Source organism: Rhipicephalus sanguineus, chromosome 4, assembly GCF_013339695.2.
Source record: "Rhipicephalus sanguineus isolate Rsan-2018 chromosome 4, BIME_Rsan_1.4, whole genome shotgun sequence".
NCBI classification, from domain to species: Eukaryota; Metazoa; Arthropoda; class Arachnida; order Ixodida; family Ixodidae; genus Rhipicephalus; species Rhipicephalus sanguineus.
This window is the reverse complement of record NC_051179.1, coordinates 123,214,410-123,227,878: the sequence shown is the minus strand read 5'-3', so window position 1 is coordinate 123,227,878 and position 13,469 is coordinate 123,214,410. Positions and strand designations below refer to the sequence as shown.

The following is a 13,469-nucleotide window of genomic DNA, read 5'->3' as shown; positions in this document are numbered from 1 at the left end:
TGGTTTCAACACGGCGCTGGGCCTACGTAGCAGACGAAAGCGCGCGAATCCCCGCTCTGATGTCATACAGGCGCCGTTCGCAGCGCCGCCATCGGTCGCACACCAGGCCAATATCGCGGGAATCTGTAGTAAGTAGAAAAAGCACTAATACGTAATAGCTAGAAAGTTAGAAATTCTTTAGTCGGATGTCTTGCAATCCGATCTACAACTTTTTCAGAAAGATCGAATTTCTCGCCGGGCTTCATTGCTTCTGTAAGGCCGCTTATGGCTGCGAGCTGTTCAGGAGAGAGGGCAGGGGCCCTTTAGCACGCCGATGGTAGCCGCGGTTTTCGCGCCAAGGAAAGAACCGCGAGTTCGCGGAAGGCCGAGAGGGGTCGGCGCCGTCTCCCGCTGTGTTCGGGAGCGTTCAGGACGGTCGCGTCGTCTGCGGTGGCGCCATGCGGGCAAGTGCGTGCTGCCTCCCGTTTGGATGTCACATCTGGCCCAGAGCCGCGGCGGTCTGGTTTTCGAGCTCCAGGAATTCCGGTCAAAACACGGACTGGGTCTGGGGCGCTGGCCGCGCTGTTTGAAGGCATCTGCCGGCCACGGGGACACACTGCAGAACACCCCCTGTGGTGTCATGTTCGCGCCGAGTCGCAGGCGACGGCCTGCTTGCTGGCCGAGGAGTGGAATGTGTAAGCGATAAGTCCCGCGCACGTGGTATTGGCTCCTGACACCGTGAATGAACACGCGTGGAAGAGAAAGGAGGAAAGCAGTGTTTCTCGGAATATCTGGGCTTTCCGTTTAGGCCCTGCCCGGTGGGCGGGGGCCAATAAATACTTACGCTCTGGTTGGCCGCCGTGGTCAAGGGATGGACAAAGAGCGGCCACCGCCCATTTTCTTTGTTCTTGGCAGGAGATATCGAGCTGCACGAGTGCGGCACGACAGTCTGGGCTGTAATCAGCGTTGCTGATAGATCGGTGAGGCTCCGTACTATGTACGTAAGGCTAGCCTGGGCTGAAATCATGTGTTGATAGAACAGTGAGGCTAGCGGCCGTGCAACGTAAGACAGTCTGGGCTCTAACTTCTTCAATAAGTAGAAGAGTGAGACTGTGTGTTATTCCTGTTTAATCTTTTGTATATTTCTAGCTCAGTTGTATCCATTATTTTACGTTCACATAAACTACTAAATTCATCTAACCACCACTGCTGCCTACGTGTGAATGCATCATCGCTGCCGATCATCAACGATCTCCGTGATCGACGACGACGAAGGACCATCAAAACTTTACTGGCGCAGCCCGACAGGATCGGCAAGCCACACGAAGAGCAACTGCAAGGTGTCCATCGAGCCAGAGACGCACGACTGCAAGGAGGTGCCAGCGAGTCCCACCGCCATCGAAAGTCGTCGGGAGCCGAACCACAGTGGAGGCCCCCAGCAGAAACGGGTGAGCGGGATTCCTTACGCTTTGTCTAAGTTGGCATGGCTGTTGCTCTGTGAGGCTAGAAATGATCACGCGCAGAATGGCAAGCGCTGTGGGGTCTAGTGTGGGCGAGGATGGTGCATCTGAGACGATCAGAGGCAGCAGGAGCTACCGAGCTTCAGAGAGACTGAGTCTGAGCAGTCGGTCACCGGAGGTGGTAGTGGGGCGCTAGGCGCTCTACAAGATCCGGATAGGTCAGATCCAGAGGGAATGGCAGTACGATGCCTGCAGCTCGAGCTCGAAAAAGTACGCCTACAGCTTGAATGTGAACGCATAGCCCTACGCAGAGCAGAGATTGAGCAATCGAGTAGGTCGCCTTCGATGTCGGGAACGAACGACCGCCGCCATACCGGCATTGACGGAGTAGCACAATGCGCTAAAATGCTGAAGGCATACAGGTTCCCGTGCGACGCGGATGTCCCGATGTGGTTCGATGAGGTGGATAAACTCTTTTCATCCTTCCAGGTACCGGAAGGCAACCGAGTACACTTGATAATGCCTGCGCTGTCTGAGCGAGTCCGTTATATGCTGTGTAGCTTGAGTGAAGAGGAGTGTGTGGATTATGAGATCGTGAAACGTGCGGTACTAAATGAACTTAAGCTCACCCTAGCTGAGTACTTAGACAGGTTTCAAAAGGTGACGAAGAAAAGAGAGGAAACATGGGCTCAGTTCGCTTCTCGGGCCAGAACGTACTTCGCGTATTACCTGCAATCTCCTAATGCGGATACTAAGGAAGCGGTTGCTGAGCTAATGGTCGCTGACCGAATGAAGGCGAGTTTGGGCCCGGAAGGTCTAGAGTATGTTCTTTTGCGGGAGGGCGAAGAGTGGTTTAAACCTGTAGAGGTCGCTAAAGTTCTCGAGACTTTTGAACAGGCGAAAGGAAAGGGTCGAGCAACTAAGACGGTTGGAGTGCCAACTGCTCCGCCGTTAGCCAGGCAGGCCGGCATAGAAAAGGCCAATGTAAGGTGCTACATTTGTCGCGGTCAGGGTCACGTGGCTAGGGATTGTCCTCAGGCCTCAAGTAAGGCGCAGCAGGCGAAGTTGACCACTGTGCCTAAACAGAGAGTCCATAATGTCGCCATTGTTGATAAGTTACCGCCACCCGAGCAGGAAAGGGTGCTGAGTGCGAGGGTGGAAGTATTCGAGCGAAGTGCTGGCTCGGCCCTGTCGAAACTGGAACTTATCCCGATCACGTGCGGTGGCATAACTACTGAAGCTGTGCTGGACACAGGCATCGAAATAACGGTGATACGTGAAGGGATACTTCCGCAAAGGGTAAAGGATTCATCGGGCGCAGTAAGGCTCCAGTCGGCGTTTGGAAAAACCATCCAAGCAACTTTGGCTACATTGCCAATAGCTTTAAACTACCCGGGAGGGGTGGGACAACCACAGAAGGTTGATCTGGTGTGTGCTATTACTGACCAGCTCGTGGATGGAGTTAACTGTCTGCTGTCAAAAGAGGATTGGGAGTTACTGCATGCACAAGAAGACAATGGGAGTGAACGGGAAAGTGTTACGCATGTCGTCAGTGCAGTGGGACTTCGATCAGGTGAAATGAAAGACAGCGATACAGCAGTTTTAAACTGTGGCCGCGGTGAAACGGTTGATGAGGTTCAAGAATCGGGAGAAAGTGGTCCCGCTTTTGCCGATCAGGTCACTAATCAGTGAGAGCAATTTAGAGCTGAGCAGCTTTCAGATGATAGTATTCGAAGGTCATGGGAGGATGCAAGAAAAAAGAAAGCTGAAATGTTTGTGGCAGACGGGCTCTTATACCATCAGGACTCTTTAGCGGGAGTCAAGGTCAGACAGTTAGTCCTGCCGGTTGAAAGGCGCAGCGAGGTGTTGGAGCTGGCGCATGAGTCCTTATGGGGTGGACACTTGGGGTCGAAAAAGACCAGGCAACGCATAAAGTATAGTTTCTTTTGGCCAGGAATGGAAAGGGATATTGTTGAGCATTGTAAGACATGCCATCAGTGCCAGACGCGGTCTGATAGAAGGCAAAGTGACAAGATACCCATTACACCACTCACGCGGCCGGAACACCCATTCCAGGTGGTTAATGTAGATGTCATCGGCCCTATCGATGTGCCGTCGGCGAGAGGCCACAGATATGCCCTGTGCCTCGTTGACCTTTGCACTAGATGGCCTGAGGTGGTGCCACTCCGATCGTTGACTGCAAAGGCCACATGCGAGGCATTACTGGAAATTTTTAGTCGCACCGGTGTTCCGGAAATGGTCTGTTCTGATCAGGGCACAAACTTTAAGTCACAAATGACACAGCTGATGTTGGAAAAATTGGGCTGTTCACCCAGGTTTTCCACCCCTGAACACCCCGAGAGCAATGGCGTGGTGGAAAGATGGAACAGGGTTCTCAAAAATATGCTGTATCATGTAATAGAACGTGACCAAAAGAATTGGGACAAGCTTGTCCCATGTGTGCTGTGGGCGTACCGCGAAGTGCCACATGACACCACAGGGGTGTCGCCATTCAGGCTGTTGTATGGCAGAAACCCGACCGGGCCTCTATCAATTTTGCAACAGACTTGGACGGGTGAAGCAATTGTGCCGGCAACTCTAACAGAGAAACCATCGAAGTATTTGCAACAACTGCGTGAGCAACTAGATCTTGCCGCGAGTGTAGTGGAGTTGACAAGCACTGCACACCAGGGCAGATATGCTGAAGTGTACAATAGGAGGACGCGAAGTAAAGAATTTAATGTTGGAGACCAAGTGCTGCTGTTTGATACAGCTAGGGCAACAAAGATGGCGGCGAGGTGGTTGGGGCCGTTCACGATAACAAGTAAAGAGCGGGAACACTCTTATCGCCTACAAATGAATGACGGAAAGTCCTCGGTGGTGCATGCAAATCGGCTCAGGCCCTACTATGCTAGAGTAAGCGACGTTGGGGTGGTCTTCGAGGAGGACGAAGGGTTTGGTGATGTGGAGTACGCGCCACAGGCGGTGCCTACTGCAGATGGAGAGAGTGTGATACCCCCCGAAAAGCTGGATCATTTGCGTCCTGACGCGCGGAAGGAGATTGAGAGGGTATTTCAGAAACATCGCTGTGTTTTTGATGGAAAGCCTGGGATGGCTCAGGTAGGTCGGCATCGTATTGAGTTGGAGGAGAGTATTAAGCCCAAAAGGACATTCCCTTACCGAGTTCCAGAGCTGTTAAAGAAAGAGGTTAGTCGGCAGGTTGGAGGACTTCTTGATCTGGGGCTTATATACCCAGTGGAAAGTGAATTCGCACACCCGGTTGTGTGTGTGGGTAAGAAAGACGGGTCAATGCGCATGTGCATTGATTATAGGACGTTGAATGCTGTCACGCGCGTGGATGCCTTTCCGATGACTAATCCGCGAGAGCTAATTTTCAGAGTGGGTCGCGCAAATTTCATAACTGTAGTTGACCTCAGGAAAGGGTACTGGCAGGTGCCAATGGATCCCCAAAGTGAATATCTCACGGCGTTCGTGACACACGATGGGCAGTACGCGTGGAGGGTAATGCCCTTCGGTTTGAAGAACTCAGCAGCTACCTTTCAGCGGATGGTTAATGCATTGCTGTCAGCACACCAGGCTTATGCATCAGTGTACCTTGATGATATAGCAATTTTTTCAGACACATGGGAGGAACATCTTCGCCATGTAGACACCGTGCTTAGGATTCTTGGTGATGCCGGTCTGAGGGCAAGCTCTGAAAAATGCCAGGTAGGGCAGACACATATCCGTTATCTCGGACATGTGATTGGCTCGGGAACTCACGGCCCAGACCCAGAAAAGATAGCTGCTATCAAAGGCCTTGTCCCGCCGCGCACAAAGAAGGAAGTGAGAAGCCTCTTGGGGCTTTGTGGGTATTACCGCGAGTATGTGTCGAACTACGCGGACGTCGCGGGCCCGCTCACAGCGTTAACTAGGCGGGGGGTGCCAAATGAAATCCCATGGGGAGAAGATGCCCAGGAGGCGTTCGATAGCTTAAAGACGTCGTTGTGCCAGGCTGTCGCCATGAACACTCCTGCCCCTCATCAGCCATATTGGATCTTCACGGATGCGTCGGCCACGGCAGCCGGAGCCTGTTTGGCTCAAATGTCGGCAGACGGGAATGAAAAGCCGATAGCGTTCGCTAGCCATCGATTTAACCCGACACAGGGGCGCTGGTCAACGATAGAAAGGGAGGCGTTTGCAATAATATGGGCGCTCAAGAAATTTGATTATTGGCTCTTTGGAGCAGTGGTGAATGTGGTCTCTGATCATAACCCTCTGTCCTACCTGACCACCAGCACTCTGCAGGGAGCAAAGCTAGCTAGGTGGGCACTTTCCTTGCAGCGATACAATGTCACGGTGCGCCATCGGAAAGGCGCGCATAATGCTAATGCGGATGCACTGTCAAGGCTTCAGAATGGCTCATGGGAGCCAGCTCAATAACGAGCCATGCTAGCTTGGACGGGCGTGAATGTTCCCGTTCACCTCAAAAGTGGTGTGTGCTGAACTATAGAACTGCACGGAACTCTTCGTGGTGCATTGGACTCTTTGTAGATATGTATAGCTGTATCTAGAGCGCTTGTGCCACGTGCATACAATATTTCTTTAGTTTCTTTGCAAGTGTCGTGCTTTATAGTGAAATGAAATATGTCATGTTTTTTACATGTATGCTTTATTGAGTGTATCATTCTCAGCGTTATTCTGCATGGAAAGGCTGCTTTTCGTTGATCTGTAAATAATTTTTCATGGATCCCGGACGTAATGATCCAACGGCCTTTGTTTAATTTATAAGTATAGCTGAGCACGTTTAGAGCCCAGTATACTCTTTAGGAGGGGCGCGTAAGGCCGCTTATGGCTGCGAGCCGTTCAGGAGAGAGGGCAGGGGCCCTTTAGCACGCCGATGGTGGCCGCGGTTTTCGCGCCAAGGAACGAACCGCGAGTTCGCGGAAGGCCGAGAGGGGTCGGCGCCGTCTCCCGCTGTGTTCGGGAGCGTTCACGACGGTCGAGTCGTCTGCGGTGGCGCCATGCGTGCAAGTGCGTGCTGCCTACCGTTTGGATGTGACATCTGGCCCAGAGCCGCGGCGGTCTGGTTTTCGAGCTCCAGGAATTCCGGTCAAAGCACGGACTGGGTCTGGGGCGCTGGCCGCGCTGTTTGAAGGCATCTGCCGGCCACGGGGACACACTGCAGAACACCCCCTGTGGTGTCATGTTCGCGCCGAGTCGCAGGCGACGGCCTGCTTGCTGGCCGATGAGTGGAATGTGTAAGCGATAAATTCCGCGCACGTGGTATTGGCTCCTGACACCGTGAATGAACACGCGTGGAAGAGAAAGGAGGAAAGCAGTGTTTCTCGGAATATCTGGGCTTTCCGTTCAGGCCCTGCCCGGTGGGCGAGGGCCAAGAAATACTTACGCTCTGGTTGGCCGCCGTGGTCAAGGGATGGACAAAGAGCGGCCACCGCCCATTTGCTTTGTTCTTGGCAGGAGATATCGAGCTGCACGAGTGCGGCACGACAGTCTGGGCTGTAATCAGCGTTGCTGATAGATCGGTGAGGCTCCGTACTATGTACGTAAGGCTAGCCTGGGCTGAAATCATGTGTTGATAGATCAGTGAGGCTAGCGGCCGTGCAACGTAAGACAGTCTGGGCTCTAACTTCTTCAATAAGTAGAAGAGTGAGACTGTGTGTTATTCCTGTTTAATCTTTTGTATATTGTCACGGGGTCGTGACGTCGACGAAGACAGCAGTCAGCACGTCCGAGATGAAACTGTTTATTTGGCCGAACTTGTGGCCGGGAAACTGATAGTCAAACTACAGCAATACACGCTGTACAATAATAGCGGCGAACGGGGCGTCGACCGTCGATCAACAGACAAGCAGTCAAGCGCGTCGGCTTTTATACAGGCGTTATAGAACTTTCCAGCGATATCGCTGTTGGCGGCGTTATCTCTCGACAAAGCTGGAACATTCTCGTGCGGCGCGTAATCTTAACGGATTGTTCCAAAACAATCGCGAAGCTTCCTACACATCACGGCGAGGCTTGTGCAGCGCGTTGCCCACAGTCGTTGTGGGTGAAGCTTCAACGCATGAAATAAAAGACTCGCGGCAATGCCCCCCTCTGAAAAAAGCATCGTCCCGATGCTTAAAAACAGAACATGAATACATGCAATACTAAAGAAAACAAATAAAGAAAGCAAACATTAGAGTCCTCAGGTGCGTTAACGAGCATAGTACGGTTTAAGGCGCACCACATGCACGATCTCGGGTCGAGCTCGGCGCCTCTGAGAGTTCGTGATGCCGTCGGGGACAACCTCGTAGTCGAGTGCGCCGAGACGTCGAAGTACCTTATACGGTCCGAAGTATCGTCGAAGAAGCTTCTCGCTCAGTCCGCGCCGTCGTATTGGCGTCCAGACCCAGACACGGTCGCCGGGCTGGTATTCCACGAATCGTCGTCGAAGATTGTAGCGACGGCTGTCGGTGTGCTGCTGGGTCTTGATGCGCAGGCGGGCGAGCTGTCGTGCTTCTTCGGCGCGCTGTAGGTAGGTGGTCACGTCGATGTTTTCCTCGTCGGTCACGTTTGGTAACATGGCGTCGAGCGTCGTTGCCGGGCTCCGTCCGTAGACCAACTTGTATGGCGTCGTCTGCGTCGTTTCCTGTACGGCCGTGTTGTACGCGAAGGTCACGTACGGAAGGATGGCATCCCACGTCTTGTGTTCGACGTCGACGTACATGGCCAACATGTCGGCGATGGTCTTATTAAGACGCTCGGTGAGGCCGTTGGTCTGTGGGTGGTACGCGGTGGTCCGGCGGTGGCTTGTGTGGCTGTATTCCAAGATCGCCTGAGTTAGGTCAGCCGTAAACGCCGTACCTCTGTCGGTGATGACAACCTCTGGGGCGCCGTGTCGAAGTACGATGCTCTCAACGAAGAACTTGGCTACCTCAGCGGCACTGCCTTTGGGCAGGGCTTTTGTTTCGGCGTAGCGGGTGAGGTAGTCGGTGGCCACGACGATCCATTTATTTCCACAAGTCGACGTTGGGAACGGCCCCAGGAGGTCTATCCCAATCTGCTGGAATGGTCGCCGAGGAGGCTCGATCGGCTGAAGGAAACCTGCTGGTCTTGTGGGCGGTGTCTTTCGTCGCTGACAGTCTCGGCACGTCCTTACGTATCGAGTGACGTCGGCGGCAAGGCGCGGCCAGTAGTACTTTTCCTGTACTCGTGCGAGAGTGCCGGAAAGTCCGAGGTGTCCAGCCGTCGGGTCGTCGTGCAGGGCATGCAGGATTTCTGGTCGCAGTCCTGAAGGTATAACGACAAGGTAGCTGGCTCGGGCAGGAGAGAAGTTCTTCTTTACGAGGACGTTGTTTTTCAAGGAAAATGATGCCAACCCTCGCCTGAATACTTTTGGGACAACGATGGTCCTGCCCTCCAGGTATTCAACTAGACTATTCAGCTCCGGGTCGGCTCGCTGTTGTTCGGCTAAGTCGGCGGCACTTATGGCTCCCAAGAAGCTGTCATCATCGTGGCCGTCGGGCGGTGGTGGGTCGACGGGGGCACGAGACAAGCAGTCGGCGTCGGTGTGTTTCTTTCCGGATTTGTAAACGACGGTAATGTCGAATTCTTGAAGTCGTAGGCTCCAACGTGCGAGCCGACCTGAAGGGTCCTTCAAGTTAGCTAGCCAACACAATGCATGGTGGTCGCTCACAACTTTGAAGGGCCTGCCGTAGAGGTAGGGGCGAAACTTGGATGTAGCCCAGATGATCGCTAGGCACTCCTTTTCCGTTGTGGAATAGTTCGTTTCTGCCTTTGATAGCGACCGGCTAGCATAACTGATGACCCTTTCCTGCCCGGCAGTCTTCTGCACAAGGACTGCGCCGAGTCCTACGCTGCTTGCGTCGGTGTGGATTTCCGTATCGGCGTATTCTTCAGAATGCGCTAGTATCGGAGGCATCTGAAGGCGTCGTTTCAGTTCTTCAAATGCTTCGATTTGCACCGTTTCCCACTTGAATGGCACGTCGGTCTTCGTGAGGTGAGTTAGCGGCTCGGCGATTCGTGAAAATTCTTGACGATGCGCCTGTAGTAGGCGCACAAGCCGAGAAAACGGCGCACGGATTTGGTGTCGCTGGGTGGCGGGAAGGCAGCAATGGCAGCTGTTTTCCGCGGGTCTGGACGAACACCATCCCTGCTGATAACGTGACCCAAAAACAAGAGCTCCTCGTACGCGAAGCGGCACTTTTCAGGCTTCAAAGTGAGGCCGGAGGTCTTGATTGTTTCAAGTACAGCTTCAAGGCGCCGGAGGTGTTCGTCGAAGCTTGAGGCAAACACAACGACGTCGTCCAAGTACACGAGGCACGTCTGCCAGTTCAAGCCAGCCAGCACTGTGTCCATAACACGTTGGAATGTCGCAGGTGCCGAACAAAGACCGAAGGGCATGACCTTGAACTCGAAGAGGCCGTCTGGTGCTATAAAGGCCGTCTTTTCTCGGTCTCTCTCGTCGACTTCGATTTGCCAGTAGCCGGTCTTGAGGTCCATCGACGAAAAGTACTTCGCGTTGTGGAGTCGATCCAGGGCGTCGTCTATCCGCGGAAGAGGATATACGTCCTTCTTCGTGATTTTGTTCAGGCGACGATAATCGACGCAGAAACGTAGGGTTCCATCCTTCTTCCTCACTAACACTACGGGAGACGCCCACGGACTCTTGGACGGCTGGATGGTGTCATCGCGTAGCATTTCGTCGACTTGCTTCTTAACGGCGTCCCTTTCTCGCGTCGAAACCCGGTAGGGACTCTGACGGAGTGGTCGAGCATTTTCTTCCGTTATGATACGGTGTTTAGCAAGGGGCGTTTGCCGGACCCGTGATGACGACGAGAAACAGTCCTTATATTTCTTCAGAAGGCATCGGAGCTGTTGGTGCTGGCGGGCGGGAAGGCTTGGGTTTACGTCGAAGGATGGCTCAGGAATTGCGGTTGTCGTTGTAGCTTCGTCAGAATCTGAAAAGGCAAACGCATCGCTGACAGCCAAGATTTCTTCGATGAACGCAATCGTCGTGCCCTTGCTCAGGTGTCTGTATTCTTGGCTGAAATTCGTTAGCATCACGCTTCCTTTCCCTTCATACAGCCGAGCAATGCCTCTTGCGACGCAAATGTCACGGTCTAGCAGCAAACCCTGATCGCTCTCGATGACACCTTCGATGCATTCAGCCGTTTCGGTGCCGACGGGAATTATGATGCTGGATCTAGGAGGAATGGTGACTTGATCCTCGAGCACGTTCAGGGCATGTTGACATGGGTTCGTATCCGGCGGTGTCGCTTTCTCCGACGATAGGGTTATCGACCTGGTTCTTAAGTCGATGACGGCGCCGTGGTCACTTAGGAAGTCCATTCCAAGTATCACATCCCTGGAGCAGTTTTGTAGGATTACAAAGCTCGCAGGATAAGTCCGGTTGTTCATAGTGACTCTCGCCGTGCAGACACCAATCGGTGTTATTAGATGGCCTCCAGCGGTCCGGATCTCGGGGCCTTCCCAAGCAGTCCTAACTTTCTTCAACTTTGCTGCGAACGGCCCATTGATGACGGAATAGTCGGCTCCAGTATCGACGAGAGCGGTGACGTTGTGGCCGTCGATCAGAACGTCGAGGTCGCTAGTCCGCCGTCTTGCGTTGCGGTTACGTCGCGGCGTCGGGTCACGGCTACGTCGGTTTGCACCGCTGCTTCCGCGTTGCGTCGTCAGGTCTGCTTCCGGTCGCAAAGTTTCGTCTTCAGGACGTCGACGTCGTTCGGCATGCGGCGGGGCCTCGGAACTTCGTCGCGGTGTCGTCGTCGACGGCGGAGGATCTTCAGGATTTCGTCGTTCAGCAACCGCACCTCCACCGGTTGCTGCCCTTAGTTTTCCGGATATGGGCTAGGCGACCGGCCCGGTTTGGGCCAGTGTACTGCCGGCGGTGCGGTGACATGTAGCGGCCGGGCGACGGTGAGCGGGAAGGTCGTCGTTCTTGCCACTGTGTTCCGGTGAGGTAGTCGTCGATGTCGCGAGGCCGTTCGCCTGGCTGCGGGCGCGGCGCGTTGACGGGGAATCCGCGTAGCCCCATCTGACGGTACTGGCAGCGGCGGTACGTGTGGCCGGCCTCCCCGCAGTGGTAGCACAGCGGGCGGTTGTCAGGGGCGCGCCAAACGTCGGTCTTCCTTGGCGCGTAGCGCGGGGCATTGCGCTGGGCGACAGGAGGACGGTAGGGTGTCGGTGGTGGTGGCGGCGGCGGCGTCTGGCGGCGGAACTGCTGCGGCGACGCGGCGTCTTGACGTGGACGAGGAGCGGGGGCGTTGCGTCGGGCTGCTGCAGCATAGTTCATTGCTTGCAGCTGCGGCTGCGCTGCATCGGGAGTGCCCAGCGACTGCTGCATTTCCTCGCGGACCATGTCGGCGATCGAATCCACTTGAGGCTGCGCTGAAGGCAACAGCATGCGCAGCTCCTCCCGCACTATCGCTCTGATGGTTTCCAGTAGGTCGTCGGTGCCTAGCGAGTGCGCTTCGGTGTGGCCTGTCGACAGGGTTGAGCGGTTGTATTGCTTCGTCCTAATCTCGAGGGATTTTTCAATTGTTGTGGCTTCCTTTAGGAATTCGGTGACAGTTTTCGGTGGGTTCCGCACCAATCCTGCAAAGAGGTCTTGTTTCACTCCCCGCATAAGGAAGCGGACCTTTTTATCCTCAGGCATGGCAGCATCGGCCAGGCGGAAAAGTCGCGTCATCTCTTCCGTGTAGATAGTGACCGTCTCATTCGGTAGCTGTGCTCTTGTCTCCAGCAAAGCAGCGGCCTTTTCCTTGCGGACGATGCTCGCGAAGGTATTGAGGAACGTCGTCCGAAAGAGGTCGCAGGATTGAAGGTGGCGACTCGCTCGTACGTCTCCAGCCAGCTCTCCGGGTCTTCAAACGACGATCCACGGAAAGTCGGTGGCTCCCTTGGCTGTTGCATCACTACCGTTGTAGGTGGCAGGGGGTCTGTCATCGTCTCGGCGGTCGATGTGACGGTCTTCGGCTGCCTGGCGTTTTCGGGAAGGAGCCCGTACTCTGGTTGTAGTCCCTTCTGCCGGCGGCTGGTTCGAGGATCCGGGTTGTCCTTAGAGTCGTCTTCTTCGCGGCTTGGGCTTGGGTCAGCGCTCCGCGGTGGCGTCCGGATCATGAACCAGCACCTCCACCAGATGTCACGGGGTCGTGACGTCGACGAAGACAGCAGTCAGCACGTCCGAGATGAAACTGTTTATTTGGCCGAACTTGTGGCCGGGAAACTGATAGTCAAACTACAGTAATACACGCTGTACAATAATAGCGGCGAACGGGGCGTCGACCGTCGATCAACAGACAAGCAGTCAAGCGCGTCGGCTTTTATACAGGCGCTATAGAACTTTCCAGCGATATCGCTGTTGGCGGCGTTATCTCTCGACAAAGCTGGAACATTCTCGTGCGGCGCGTAATCTTAACGGATTGTTCCAAAACAATCGCGAAGCTTCCTACACATCACGGCGAGGCTTGTGCAGCGCGTTGCCCACAGTCTTTGTGGGTGAAGCTTCAACGCATGAAATAAAAGACTCGCGGCAATATTTCTAGCTCAGTTGTATCCATTATTTTACGTTCACATAAATTACTAAATTCATCTAACCACCACTGCTGCCTACGTGTGAATGCATCATCGCTGCCGATCATCAACGAAGATCTCCGTGATCGACGACGACGAAGGGCCATCAAAACTTTACTGCTTCAAAAGTTCGTAAAATAATTTTACCAAATTAAGCAGTTAACACCACACAAAAATGTGCGACTTACTCGATGCAATAGTCAGCAACGAGTATTTGGTCGCGTCGTCATAGAGTGCGTCGCCATGTTTTCATACTTTGTCTAGAGTTAGCTGGTGCACCCTGTATATCGACGTTTCGTTTGACTAAGTTACGGTAATATTGTTATAGGAGAACTCAGGGTTAAGTACAAGATCGTTGAAGACATTTCAGACCAACGTACCTGCCGTGTCTAATTGAATGTTATATTGAGCATA

At 53.9% G+C, this 13,469-nt stretch overlaps 1 protein-coding gene across 1 annotated transcript; it reads left to right on the top strand.

Moving 5' to 3' along the window:
• Window positions 1-1,202: 1,202 nt before the first annotated feature.
• LOC125758294 (uncharacterized) lies at window positions 1,203-3,131 on the top strand. The gene is made up of 2 exons (XM_049415328.1): window positions 1,203-1,427; window positions 1,560-3,131. The coding sequence occupies exons 1-2, from the start codon at window positions 1,203-1,205 to the stop codon at window positions 3,129-3,131; spliced, it is 1,797 nt and encodes a 598-aa protein (XP_049271285.1).
• The last annotated feature ends 10,338 nt before the right edge of the window (window positions 3,132-13,469 follow it).

Excerpts from the sequence above, each read along its gene's own strand:
- LOC125758294 (XM_049415328.1), top strand. The coding sequence starts at position 1,203 with ATGCATCATCGCTGCCGATCATCAACGATCTCCGTGATCGACGACGAC. Across the intron at positions 1,428-1,559 it reads GAGGCCCCCAGCAGAAACGG|AGGCAGCAGGAGCTACCGAG; the intron begins GTGAGCGGGATT and ends TGAGACGATCAG.